Source organism: Anomaloglossus baeobatrachus, chromosome 4, assembly GCF_048569485.1.
Source record: "Anomaloglossus baeobatrachus isolate aAnoBae1 chromosome 4, aAnoBae1.hap1, whole genome shotgun sequence".
NCBI classification, from domain to species: domain Eukaryota; kingdom Metazoa; phylum Chordata; class Amphibia; order Anura; family Aromobatidae; genus Anomaloglossus; species Anomaloglossus baeobatrachus.
In genome coordinates this window covers 653,051,361-653,063,458 of record NC_134356.1, presented here as the reverse complement: position 1 = coordinate 653,063,458, position 12,098 = coordinate 653,051,361, and the positions used below count along the sequence as shown (strand labels likewise).

The window sequence follows — 12,098 nt, the reverse complement described above, 5'->3', positions numbered from 1 at the left end:
AATCATCCCTAGAAATCACGCTCCCCCAGAAACCACCCACCGCCACTTGTGACTTACATGGTGCGATGCGGTCTGGATCTCTTTGATGACGGCTTTGGAGTCGGCTTTTAGAGGGCAGGACACCACAATGAAGCCGGCAAACCTCAGATCACACTCCAGGGTCTCCCTCTTGATTTCACGAATCTAAAAGAAGTGATGAAGGGAAAGTGGATCCATTATATTTGTCAGGGATCCTATATAACTAGAAGTCAATATGCCAATAGGACGAAGCAGTAAGGTCCCATTAAACCTACACTATATGGAGAGGAGTACTGATCCGCCAGTCATAATCATCGAATTTAGCTCCACTGATGTAGAACATCGAACCTCGCCCTGGGTGTAAAACATTCGGTCCCTCATCCCCGGGACATAACATCCGGCCTCTTACCCCAGTGTATAACCTCCAGCCCCGCCCCCACATATACTGTATAACCTCCAGCCCCCAGGGTATAACATTTGACCTCCCGCCATGCCATCTGTCTTTACTACCATGTAACAGAATGGCCGGTGGTGCAGATCTCACGGATACCAGTGCAGTTGGCTAACAAGTCCGTTCATGACATTTCTTCCTCCTGAGTCTTCCCCCATCACAGGTGAGTGATGTTACTGAGAAAAAAAAAAGGAACCGCAGCAACTGAGCCACGAGGTGGAGACCCTGTAACATTACAGAGCGGGGGGGCCGAGTGCTGAGGAGCAGAGGACAGAAAAGTCACCACCGTTTTACTGACCCCATGACTGCAGAGTCCAGACCTCCTCTAGTAACATTAGCACAAACAGTGCGCCTGCTGGGAGCTTAATGGCTGAGCAGCTGCAGCCGTAAATCACCAAGTACAATGTAGAGCCGGACATCACCAAGTACAATGCAGAGCCGGACATCGCCAAGTACAATGCAGAGCCGGACATCGCCAAGCACAATGCCGAACAGTACATCCCCAACCACAATGCCGACCTATACATTACCAAGCACAATGCCGAGCAGTACATCACCAAGTACAATGCAGAGCTGTACATCACCAAGCACAATGCCGAGCCATACATAACCAAGCACAATGCCGACCTATACATCACCAAGCACAATGCCGACCTATACATCACCAAGCACAATGCCGAGCCGTACATCACCAAGTACAATGCAGAGCTGTACATCACCAAGCACAATGCCGAGCCATACATAACCAAGCACAATGCCGACCTATACATCACCAAGCACAATGCCGACCTATACATCACCAAGCACAATGCCGAGCCGTACATCACCAAGTACAATGCAGAGCTGTACATCACCAAGCACAATGCCAAGCCATACATAACCAAGCACAATGCCGAGCCATACATAACCAAGCACAATGCCGACCTATACATCACCAAGCACAATGTCGACCTATACATCACCAAGTACAATGCCGAGCCCTACATCACCAAGCACAATGCCGAGCCGTACATCACCAAGCACAATGCCGAGCCATACATCACCAAGTACAATGCAGAGCCGTACATCACCAAGCACAATGCCGAGCCGTACATCGCCAAGCATAATGCTGAGCCGTACATTACCAAGCACAATGCCGAACCGTACATCACCAAGCACAATGCTGTATGGTGAAGGAGAACGTTATCCCCTGATTGCATTGTGACTGCTTTACAGTTTGGTGGAGGATAACAGTACAGTATGTGGATGTTATCAGGGGTCGTGCTAAGGGAAATCTTACATTTTTCAGCACAAGACATTGTAGCTTCCAGCTTTGTGAGAACAGTTTGGGGCAGGTCCTTTTTTTGTTCCCCATGATGGTGCTCAGTGCACAAGCGTGGTGGAAGAACATGAATGGCTGCACAGAGCCCGGACCTCAGCCGCATCCAACACGTTTAGGATAAATTAGACCGGAGATTGTGAACCCTCTCCTCCAACAGGATCGGACCTCAAAAATGCTCAAAATTCCCATCAGACACCTCCAAAATCTTGGAGAAAAATGGAAATATAATATGGAGCACAGAGGGGTCAGCTCCATACTAATGTTTATGGATACAGAATGGAAAGTCAGAAAATCTCCTGTAGGGTAATGTGGAGGGTGCACATACTTTTCTCCATACAATGTATTTAGTGTGATAGACTCAGCTGTATGTAATACACGTTTTCGCAGCATTCACATGTGCATTGTGCGGTTACCTGCTGATGACTGAGGTGCCCCAGTTCTTTGTACCCCAGGGCGAGCACCCGGGCCCCTTCTCTGGAGATTTCCGTGTGCACTTGGTTATAATACTCCGGACAATGAGAGAACTGAAAAAAACAACAGTGGCTTATTGACTACACCAGAGACCACAAGTACATGTTATCAGTTATCCACGACAACAACTTCCTGATTCCCGTGGGTGCAACAGATTCTAGGGCCGGGGCTCTGGAGCGCCTCCTATTGAATGATGTGATGGTCCTGCATGCTTATCACTGCTCCATTGTCTATGGGACAGGTGGAGATGGCGGAGGGCTGTCATTTTCCATACATGGTGGTCCCAAACACAAGGAATAGAACGGTGGTGTAAATCTGGGACTGTTAATTTATTCAAAGGGGGTACCCTGGAGCCCCATTACCAGGATGGGTGAGGGTCCCAGGGCGACCACAGCCCATGGAAACATTTCTACTTCATTTTGGGTCTACTGCCGACTAGTCAGCCACTTCACAGCCCACAGCATAAAAAAGCATAAAACTCTACAAGCTGTCAGGAGGAGGAGGAGGAGAGCTGTGACATCACCCTGCTAAGGAGAAGATAACTTTTTTTGCATAGTGTCAGCCCCCTAGTGGCAGCAGCACACACCCATGGTCTTCGGCGTCCCCCAATGAAACGATAAGAAAAAAGGGGTGTCCCATCAATACCTCATGCTATAACCTATGGGGGAGTCTAACTGCAAAGACCCCATTAATCTTCTGGAGAGCAGGAGATATTGATGGGACACCCGTTTTCTCTAACTGCAAAGACTCCATTAATTTCTTGTAGTTCCTTAGTTTTCTTAGGACTCACCATCTTGTGCAGGGTCTCAGGCGCTCCCTTCACCGTGGCCACACAGCACAGATCGGTGGTGCCGGGCCGCTCATATGAGGCCAGCACGGACATGCGCTTCAGCGAGCTGGCAAAGTGGAATCGCTGGTGTATTTTCAGGCCTTGGGTTTTAATGCCTCGAGGGAAAACCTTCTCATCTGTTGGTTGGTGCAAAGTGACTTAGTACAAGAGGAAAAAAACCAAAACATTCTTTAAACACCTCCAATACAATGGACGCTCTTACCTTTGGTGAGGGCCCAGTCCACGGCGGTGAGCATGGCCTTCTCTAGAGGATCCCCCACCAACGTGCCGTCATCCAGCTGCACCAGGGAGTGACATGTGGCCACCACTCTGTGCGTGTCGATAGGGATGTCGGAGATGGGTGTTATGTCCTTTCCATCTCTGTGGGGAGAGAACATATGGCATCCATCACATCCCAACAGCCAAGGAAGGCGACACGGCTCCAGACGCTATTCCTCATTGGCCCCTTTCCGCTGCTAATTTTTATTTTTCCCATTTCTTTTTTACCCTCACTTCTTGCAACACTCCAAACTTTATTTTCAACGTTCCTTTTTTTCCATTATTTTTTCAGTCCAGTACGGGGCAGATAATGGCTATATACCACAGCCGACATCTGCCAGGTATGGTGTGGGCCGAACTCCTGATGCCACTCCATACAGGATACCGTGCCTAGGACATAGCATTATAGCTTACATAAAGAATAGGTAAATAACGTTGCCAAGGTTTAGAAAAAACATGTTGGTGTGTAGAAGCTGCACTGAGAAGGGAAATAATGAGCGAGTTGTGGTCTTTGCTACAAAGGATTATGGCATCCCTCAATTAATGATGATAAATAAGATTGTCGATTCTTTGGGGGGTTTGAGAGAAAGAACCGACTCGGGTCCGAAATTCTATGTGGTAACCGGAATACACAAGGTCTCACACCCATTTGTCTTCTGAGGCGGCAGCCCAGATGTGATGAAAGAGCCGCAGTCCACCTCCTACAATGAGTGTGTCTTCCGGGGCGCCGAAAGAGTCATGAGGGGGGAAAACGTCGTGGCCGAGTCTCCCTAGTCCTGGACTGTTTCGATCTAGGCTGCCATGACAAAGTGGTTTTCGGGGAGAGCTGAGAAGGTCGGTCCCTGCGTAGTCCGCGGCTGGTGGCGGGGACAGCACGGGATGTCGACCAACCAAATGAGTTCCAAAAGGAGCGGAACGAGGACTGTGGACGTCTGGTGAAGGACGTCCTGGACTTCAGCTGGGGGAGGGAGGTATTCTTTCCTCACGTGGCGTCAGAAATGAGCTTGTCCAGACGTTCGCCAAACAATTGGTCTGGAAAAAAGGGAAGGCCCGTGAGAGACTTCTTGGAGGCGGAGTCCGCTCGCCATTGTCGGAGCCAGAGAGCTCTACGGATGGCTATGGTATTTGAGGCGGCAAACGCTGCGCAGGTAGCAGCGTCCATGGAGGCCTGCATGAAGTACTCCGCCGCAGCGGCAATTTGAACTGTTACCTCTGTGAAGGTATGAGTGAACTGGGATTCCTCAAGCGAAGTGTTAAGGAATTCTGCCCAGACCGAGATCGCCTTTGCGACCCACACAGCGGCAAAGGAGGGCGAAAGGGAGGAACCCGCAGCCTCAAAAGCAGAGCAGGCGAGTCGCTCCACCTCTCTGTCTGTCGGGTCCTTGATGGAGGAAGCATCGGGTAAAAACAGGAGCGTCTTTGTGGTAAGGCGGGAGACCGGGGGGGGGTCGACCGAGGGCGGATCGGCCCAGCCCTTAGGGGCAGGTGAGGCAAAAGGGTACCGGGGCTCCATGAGTTTTCGGTTACCGAAGCGCCTGTCAGGCTTCTCCCTTTGCTTTGTGAGGATATCCTGAAACTCTGGGTGATCAGCGAAAACCTTTTGGGGTTTCCTTAAAGGAGACCACATGGTCAGTGGTAGTGGATGGGGGATCCTCCACATGCAGAGTTTGGTTGATTGCTGCTATAAGGGAGTCTATTGCAGTTTGATCATCTGGGGGTGATGAAACCAAGGAATCCTCCTGGGATAAATAGCATTCTCCCTCCTCCAGCTCTTCAGAAGCCGTGGAGCGTGTGGGAGAGCCTGCCCTGTGTGCTCCCGAGGGAGAGCCCGCTGGAGACACCCGGTCGTGTGCTCTTTTCCTGATCCCTGCAACCGGTGAAGCATGTGCCCAGATTACCTCAGAAGGATCCTCCATAGGGGTATCCTCAGGCTGCGTTCCGTCCAGGGACCCAGAAGGGTGTGGAGGACGACATTGCATAGCCAGCACCAGGTTCTGTGAGTTTTTCCATGGATTGGGACAGAAACTGTGCCCATTCCGGTGGGCTGGGGGCCCTAGGCTCCGGGCTGAAGGTGGAGGCAGGGGGGGTCTTGGGGGGCTATAGGGGCACAGGACTCACAGAGAGAAGAGGTGTGTTTACGTGGTAGCTCAGCGTGGCAGGCAGTGCAGGCTGAATAATAGACTACGTGGGCCTTAGCACTCTTAGTGCCCTTAGAATTCTGCATGTTCCTAATAGGAGTATGCCAGGAGGGGGAGCAATGCTCAGCAGAGCTACAGTGAGCAGCACCTTACCAGAATCAGCCGATGGCCCTGCCCTCAGGAAGGATTAAGCTCTATGGAGATCTTCGCACGCTTTCCTGGGAAGGAGGGGGGGCGGGGCTTATTGCGCCCGTGTGGGGGGGGGGCTTAGTGCTAAAAGAGCGCGAAGATTAAGTCAGTGTGCCCCCCCCGCTGTGGGTAGTAAAAAAACGGCGGGAAGGGAGCGTCTGATAGTTTTCCTCCCTCTACCTCCAGTCAGCACACAGCTTGTCACTGGTGGTTATCAGCCGGCTTTTCTGCTAGAGCAAATAAACAGAGCAAATAAACAGCGTGAGTCTCTGAGCCCTGGGCCCTCCCCCTGCCACCGGGAAATTATCTGCAGGACTTTCTGCAACCAGGAGTGACTTCCCCCCTCCTCCAGCCAGCAAGCTAGAGAAAAGTTAACACTGTGTGTGCAGGATCCTTGGGGCTCTCAGCAAGGGACTTTCTCATAATAAATAATGTAAATGTCCTGGGAGCCTTCCCTGCAGCGTCTTTTCTCCCTTTGTCTGGGAAACCAGTCAGGGGGGATCTCACCTTAAAACACGGCTTCAGTCGAGGCAGTGAAAATAGCAGAGTCAGCTTGCTGTGTCCGGCCACACCGGTGCCATATTCAACTCAGAGCCTGCAAAGAGGGGCTGAGGAATTGGTGCCATATTCAACTCAGAGCCTGCAAAGAGGGGCTGAGGAATTGGTGCCATATTCAACTCAGAGCCTGCAAAGAGGGGCTGAGGAATTGGGCTATAGGGGCACAGGCCTTTACCCTGGGCTTTGGAAAATCGGTGTCTGTGGAACCCGTCGTCCAGCCCAGGATCCAGCGTCGCAGGAGGGGGTACGTGGAGGCGACACTCCACGTTCCCGCCCGTTGATGGTAGTGGGAGATCGGTCCCAAAAGGAAACCGTCGCCCTCAAAAAATAACAAACCTTGAAAGGAAGTGCCTCCTACAGACACTAAGCTAAAACTGAGGTTGCCTGGCACGGCCAGGGGGTGTATACTGCAGAGGAGGAGCTATGCTTTTGCATCTACTTAGTGTCCTCCTATGGATAGGCAGCATAACACCCAGGGTCCTGTGTCCCCCAATGAGGCGTCAGAGAAATCTATCAGGGTTGGATTTCTGCAACCTAAAGGGCACGTTACACGCTACGATATATCTAACGATATGTTGTCGGGGGTCATGTCGATAGTGATGCACATCCGGCATCGTTTGACATATCGTAGCGTGTGACAGCTACGTGCAACGGTGAACGAGCAGAAATTCTCATCCTTCTCATTCATCGTTGACACGTCGTTCATTTTCTAAATCTCGGTCAATTCCTGGATGCAGGTTGTTCGTCGTCCCTGAGGCACCACACATCGCTCCGTGTGACACAACGCGGACGACGAACACAGCTTACCTGCATCCCGCCGGCAATGCGGAAGGAAAGAGGTGGGCGGGATGTTACATCCCGCCCATCTCCGCCCCTACTGGGGGGCCGATGTGTGACGCCGAACGTCCCTTCCCCTCAAGGAAGTGGATGTTCGCCGCCCACAGCGAGGTCGCTTGGAAGGTAAGTACGTATGACGGGGGTTAGCGACTTTGTGCGACACGGGCAACAAATTGCCCGTGCCGCACAACGATGGGGGCGGGTGCGATCGCACATGCAATCGCACGACACATTGACACGTGTAAAGCAGCCTTAACGTGTGGCAACACAAACCCATTTTCTATCATTACTTACCACCTGCAATGTTAGGTTGTGTGACTCTAAGCCTTTCATATACATACTTCCAGGAGGAATAACAGAGGTATGGCACAACCCAAAGTTTTAAGACAGGTCATTTTTTTCTGGTTGAATGCGCCGGTTAGTTTCGCGGACTACCCCGAGAACTTACTTGAGTCCGGCCACCCCTCGCACCACCAGACTGTCGCTGGTCAACGTCCCAGTCTTGTCGAAGCAGCAGATTTCCACCTTGCCAGCAAAAGGGATTCGGAAGGGCTCGGTACAGTACACGTCTGAAACGATCAGAGGTTATGTGAGTGAGTGAGTGGGGACTAATGCATCTGCTTAGCAATATGGTGGCACTACAGCGGGCACTCACACAGCTTGGCCAGGGCAATCAGTGAGGTATTTACTGCCAGGGAGAGCTCTATAGGGAGCTCAGGAGGAACAACTGAGGTCAGGATTAGCGTGCACTCCAGGAACAGCTTGTAGCGATTCCGGCTGGGATCCTTCGTACCTGAAAATAGAGATGACAGGAGTCAGCGCCGAGATCCGAACCAGAAAAAAGCATCAACGTGGAGGCATTTACACCTACACAGAAAGTTCTCCATGTAAAAGACACTTTACAGAAATCGGTCCCCTCTGGTATCACAGCTCAGCCTCATTCCCTCCCCTCCCACAGCGCCATTTTTTTATTTTGCACTTTCATTTTTTTTCCCCTCCCTTTCTTACAAGAGCCAAAACTATTTTTTTTTTTTTTAGGTTTCCATTTATATAGCTTTGTTTAGTGGGAAGAGTTCTGTTTTTGATTGACACTATTCATTTTAACATGAAAGATTTAGAAACAAAAATGGGCTTAAAATCGTGAAAAAAACCCCCCAAAAAATCTATATAAAAACCCCTCAATTCTTTTGTTATGCATTTTTTTATGCAGATTTTGGTGCAGAAAAGAAAATCAGCAGCATGTCAGTTGTAGGTTTTTTTTTTAACTGCATTTTTTGGCCCTTCCAGCCATTGACTTTCTGAAAAAAACGCTTGCAAGAAATAAATATAAAAAATGCACCAAAATTGCATGCAGTTTTTTTTTGGGTGTGCTTTTCATGAAGATTTCTGTACCAAATCTGCAGCATCTGCACATAGCCTTACAGCAGTCATTATGCAGTGAAAACAACAAAAGATCAGACAATTTGATTCTACAGGTCAGTGTGATTACAGTGATGATAAACTTAATACATATACAGTGGTACCTCGCTTAACGAGTAACCCAGTTAACGAGAATTTCGCTTAACAAGCAAAGCTTTCTGTAAATTTGTAACTCTGTTTACGAGAAAGCTTTGCTGTACAAGCAAAATATTCACCGCACACACTTCCGGTTCCGCACATCCACTGCGCTCTAACCCGTTCTTGCAGTCCACACAAACACACACAAACACACACGCACGCACACACATACAGTATTATGCTCACCTTACCTTCCGTTCCATCACCGACCTCATGGTTCTTGTAGTTCCCCGGTACATCATGACGTGGGAGGAATCCTCGCGATGAACTACAAGATCCAGGAGGCCGGCGATGGAATGGAAGGTAAGGTGAGCATAATGTGTGTACCTTCCGTTCCATTGCCGGCCTCCTGGGTCCTGTAGTTCGCCGGTATAGGCTGTGCATTGGCAACCACAGCGACTAAGCAGCAGCTTCCTCTGTCACCGCTACTCAAAGGCAGCGCGCTGGCCAATCAGAGGCAAGCGGCTCTGCCTTTGACGTCAGCGCTCTGGCAGCGGAAGTTCCTCCCTCGTCATTATGGTAACCCAATACACAGCCCGGCCCCGTACCAGAGAACAGCAAGTCCCAGGAGACTGGCGATGGAACGGAAGGTAAGGTGAGCATAATATGAGCGTATGCGTGCGTGCTTGTGTGGGTTGTTTTTTTTTTTAGTTGTAATTAATGCAGTTACTGTTCTGGTCAATTTTATATTTTAATAGATCGGACTTTTGCGGATGCGGCAGTACACAAGATGTGTTTTTTTTTTATCTCGATTTTCCATATACAGGGAGTTATTTTTTTGTCTTTATTACCCTTTAAACCATATAGTATATATATATATATATATATATATATATATATATATATATATATATATACACACACACACACACACACTAATATATATATATGTGTGTGTGTGTGTGTATATATATACACATATATTACACATTATATATATATATTAGTGTGTGTGTGTAATATATTTATATATATATATATATATATATATATATATACACAGATTATATATATATTAGTGTGTGTGTGTGTAATTAGATATATATATATATATATATATATATATATATATATATATATATATATATATAATTGCCTTATTCTGTCTGTCTGTCTGTCTGTCATGCTCCAAAATTGTGTCCTTACGGTGACACAAAGCTGATTGGCCGCTGGGCTCGCCATGGCCCCGCCCCCCCACACAGATTGGCCGCTCGCCCAGGCTGCGCCCCCACACGGATTGGCCAGCCGCTCGCCCAGGCTCCGCCCCCCCCACAGATTGGCCTCTCGCCCCGGCACCCTGCAGGCATTGGCAATTCGGCCACGCCACGCCCCGCCCCCCTCACGCAATGCACGCTAGCTCTGGCCCCGCCCCCTCCCCCCGCGCATTCCCCGAACTGACACGGCTGTCACGGAGGTGAGTACTGTACTCCCCCCCACCCCCTCCCCCCCCCGCGCATTCCCCGAACTGACACGGCTGTCACGGAGGTGAGTACTGTACAACACCCCCCCCCCCCGTCCCTCGCTCGCACGGGAGTGGTGTGGATACGTTAGTAACCATGCTACCATGGTTACAAGCGCATCAAGGTCCTGCAGCGGCGGAAGATCCACACGCACACACACACACACACATACACACACATCAGATCACACTCACTCTCACACACACCTCACACACACATCACATCGCATCCACACACTCACAGCATCCGGCGATATCCCTTGCTTCTCGGCCTCGATACTGTGCTGTTGTGACCTTCCAGGACCTGACGGAGGATCACATGGCCAGAAGCATGTGGTATCTCTGGATGTTGTGAATGTCAGCGCGTATGTGCGATATCGTCAGTGTCTGTGTGTGTGAGTGTATGCGATCGGGTGTGTGTGAGTGTATGCGATCGGGTGTGTGTGAATGTATGCGATCGGGTGTGTGAGTGTATGCGATCGGGTGTGTGTGAGTGTATGCGATCGGGTGTGTGTGAGTGTATGCGATCGGGTGTGTGTGAGTGTATGCGATCGGGTGTGTGTGAGTGTATGCGATCGGGTGTGTGTGAGTGTATGCGATCGGGTGTGTGAGTGTCGGCAGAGGAGCACGGCGTGCTGGAGGAGGCTGGGAGCAGAGAGGCTGATCTTGGGGAAGGCTGGGAGGGGAAGGCTGATGCTGAAGGAGGCTGGGAGGGGGAGGCTGGGAGGAAGGAGGCTGGGAGGAGAGAGGCTGATCCTGGGGAAGGCTGGGAAGGGGAGGCTGATGCTGAGGGAGGCTGGAAGGAGAGAGGCTGATGCTGCGGGAGGCTGGAAGGAGAGAGGCTGAGGCTGGGAGGAGAGAGGCTGATGCTGGGGAAGGCTGATGCTGAGGGAGGCTGGGAGGGGAAAGCTGATGCTGGGGAAGGCTGGGAGGACGGAGGCTGGGAGGAGAGAGGCTGATCCTGGGGAAGGCTGGGAGAGGGAGGCTGATGCTGGGGGAGGCTGGAAGGAGAGAGGCTGATGCTGGGGGAGGCTGGAAGAAGAGAGGCTGATGCTGGGGGAGGCTGATGCTGGGGGAGGCTGATGCTGGGGGAGGCTGGGAGGAGAGAGGCTGATGCTGGGGACAGAGAGGAGAGGCTGATGCTGGGAGGAGAGAGGCTGATGCTGGGGGAGGCTGGGAGGGGGAGGCTGATGCTGGGGGACGCTGATGCTGGGGGAGGCTGGGACGAGGGAGGCTGATGCTTGGGGAGGCTGATGCTGGGGGAGGCTGGAAGGAGAGAGGCTGATGCTGGTGGAGGCTGATGCTGGGGGAGACTGGGAGGGGAAGGCTGATGCTGAGGGAGGCTGGGAGGGGGAGGCTGGGAGGAAGCAGGCTGGGAGGAAGGAGGCTGGGAGGAGAGAGGCTGATCCTGGGGAAGGCTGGGAAAGGGAAGCTGATGCTGAGGGAGGCTGGAAGGAGAGAGGCTGATGCTGGGGGAGGCTGGAAGGAGAGAGGCTGAGGCTGGGAGGAGAGAGGCTGATGCTGGGGAAGGCTGATGCTGAGGGAGGCTGGGACAGGAGAGCTGATGCTGGGGAAGGCTGGGAGGACGGAGGCTGGGAGGAGAGAGGCTGATCCTGGGAAAGGCTGGGAGAGGGAGGCTGATGCTGGGGGAGGCTGAGGCTGGGAGGAGAGAGGCTGATGCTCGGGACAGAGAGGCTGATGCTGGGAGGAGAGAGGCTGATGCTGGGAGGAGAGAGGCTGATGCTGGGAGGAGAGAGGCTGATGCTGGGAGGAGAGAGGCTGATGCTGGGAGGAGAGAGGCTGATGCTGGGGGCAGAGAGGCTGATGCTGGTGCAGCATGGGGGATGGTGCACGATGGGGGGTGCGCAGCATGGGGGATGGAGCACGTTTGGGAGTGCGCAGCATGGCGGATGGAGCACGTTTGGGAGTGCGCAGCATGGCGGATGGAGCACGTTTGGGAGTGCGCAGCATGGCGGATGGAGCACGTTTGG

General features: G+C 51.7%; 1 protein-coding gene across 1 annotated transcript in view; it reads right to left on the bottom strand.

Moving 5' to 3' along the window:
* Nucleotides 1-12,098, bottom strand: part of ATP13A1 (ATPase 13A1) — a 186,602-nt gene that overhangs the window by 82,062 nt on the left and 92,442 nt on the right. Inside the window, exons 11-16 of the mRNA XM_075346481.1 lie at nt 7,747-7,884; nt 7,540-7,660; nt 3,314-3,471; nt 3,052-3,227; nt 2,204-2,314; nt 58-183 (exon numbers count right to left, since the gene is read on the bottom strand). Coding sequence (XP_075202596.1) covers nt 58-183; nt 2,204-2,314; nt 3,052-3,227; nt 3,314-3,471; nt 7,540-7,660; nt 7,747-7,884 — 830 coding nt within the window. The remainder of the gene's footprint in view (nt 1-57; nt 184-2,203; nt 2,315-3,051; nt 3,228-3,313; nt 3,472-7,539; nt 7,661-7,746; nt 7,885-12,098) is intronic.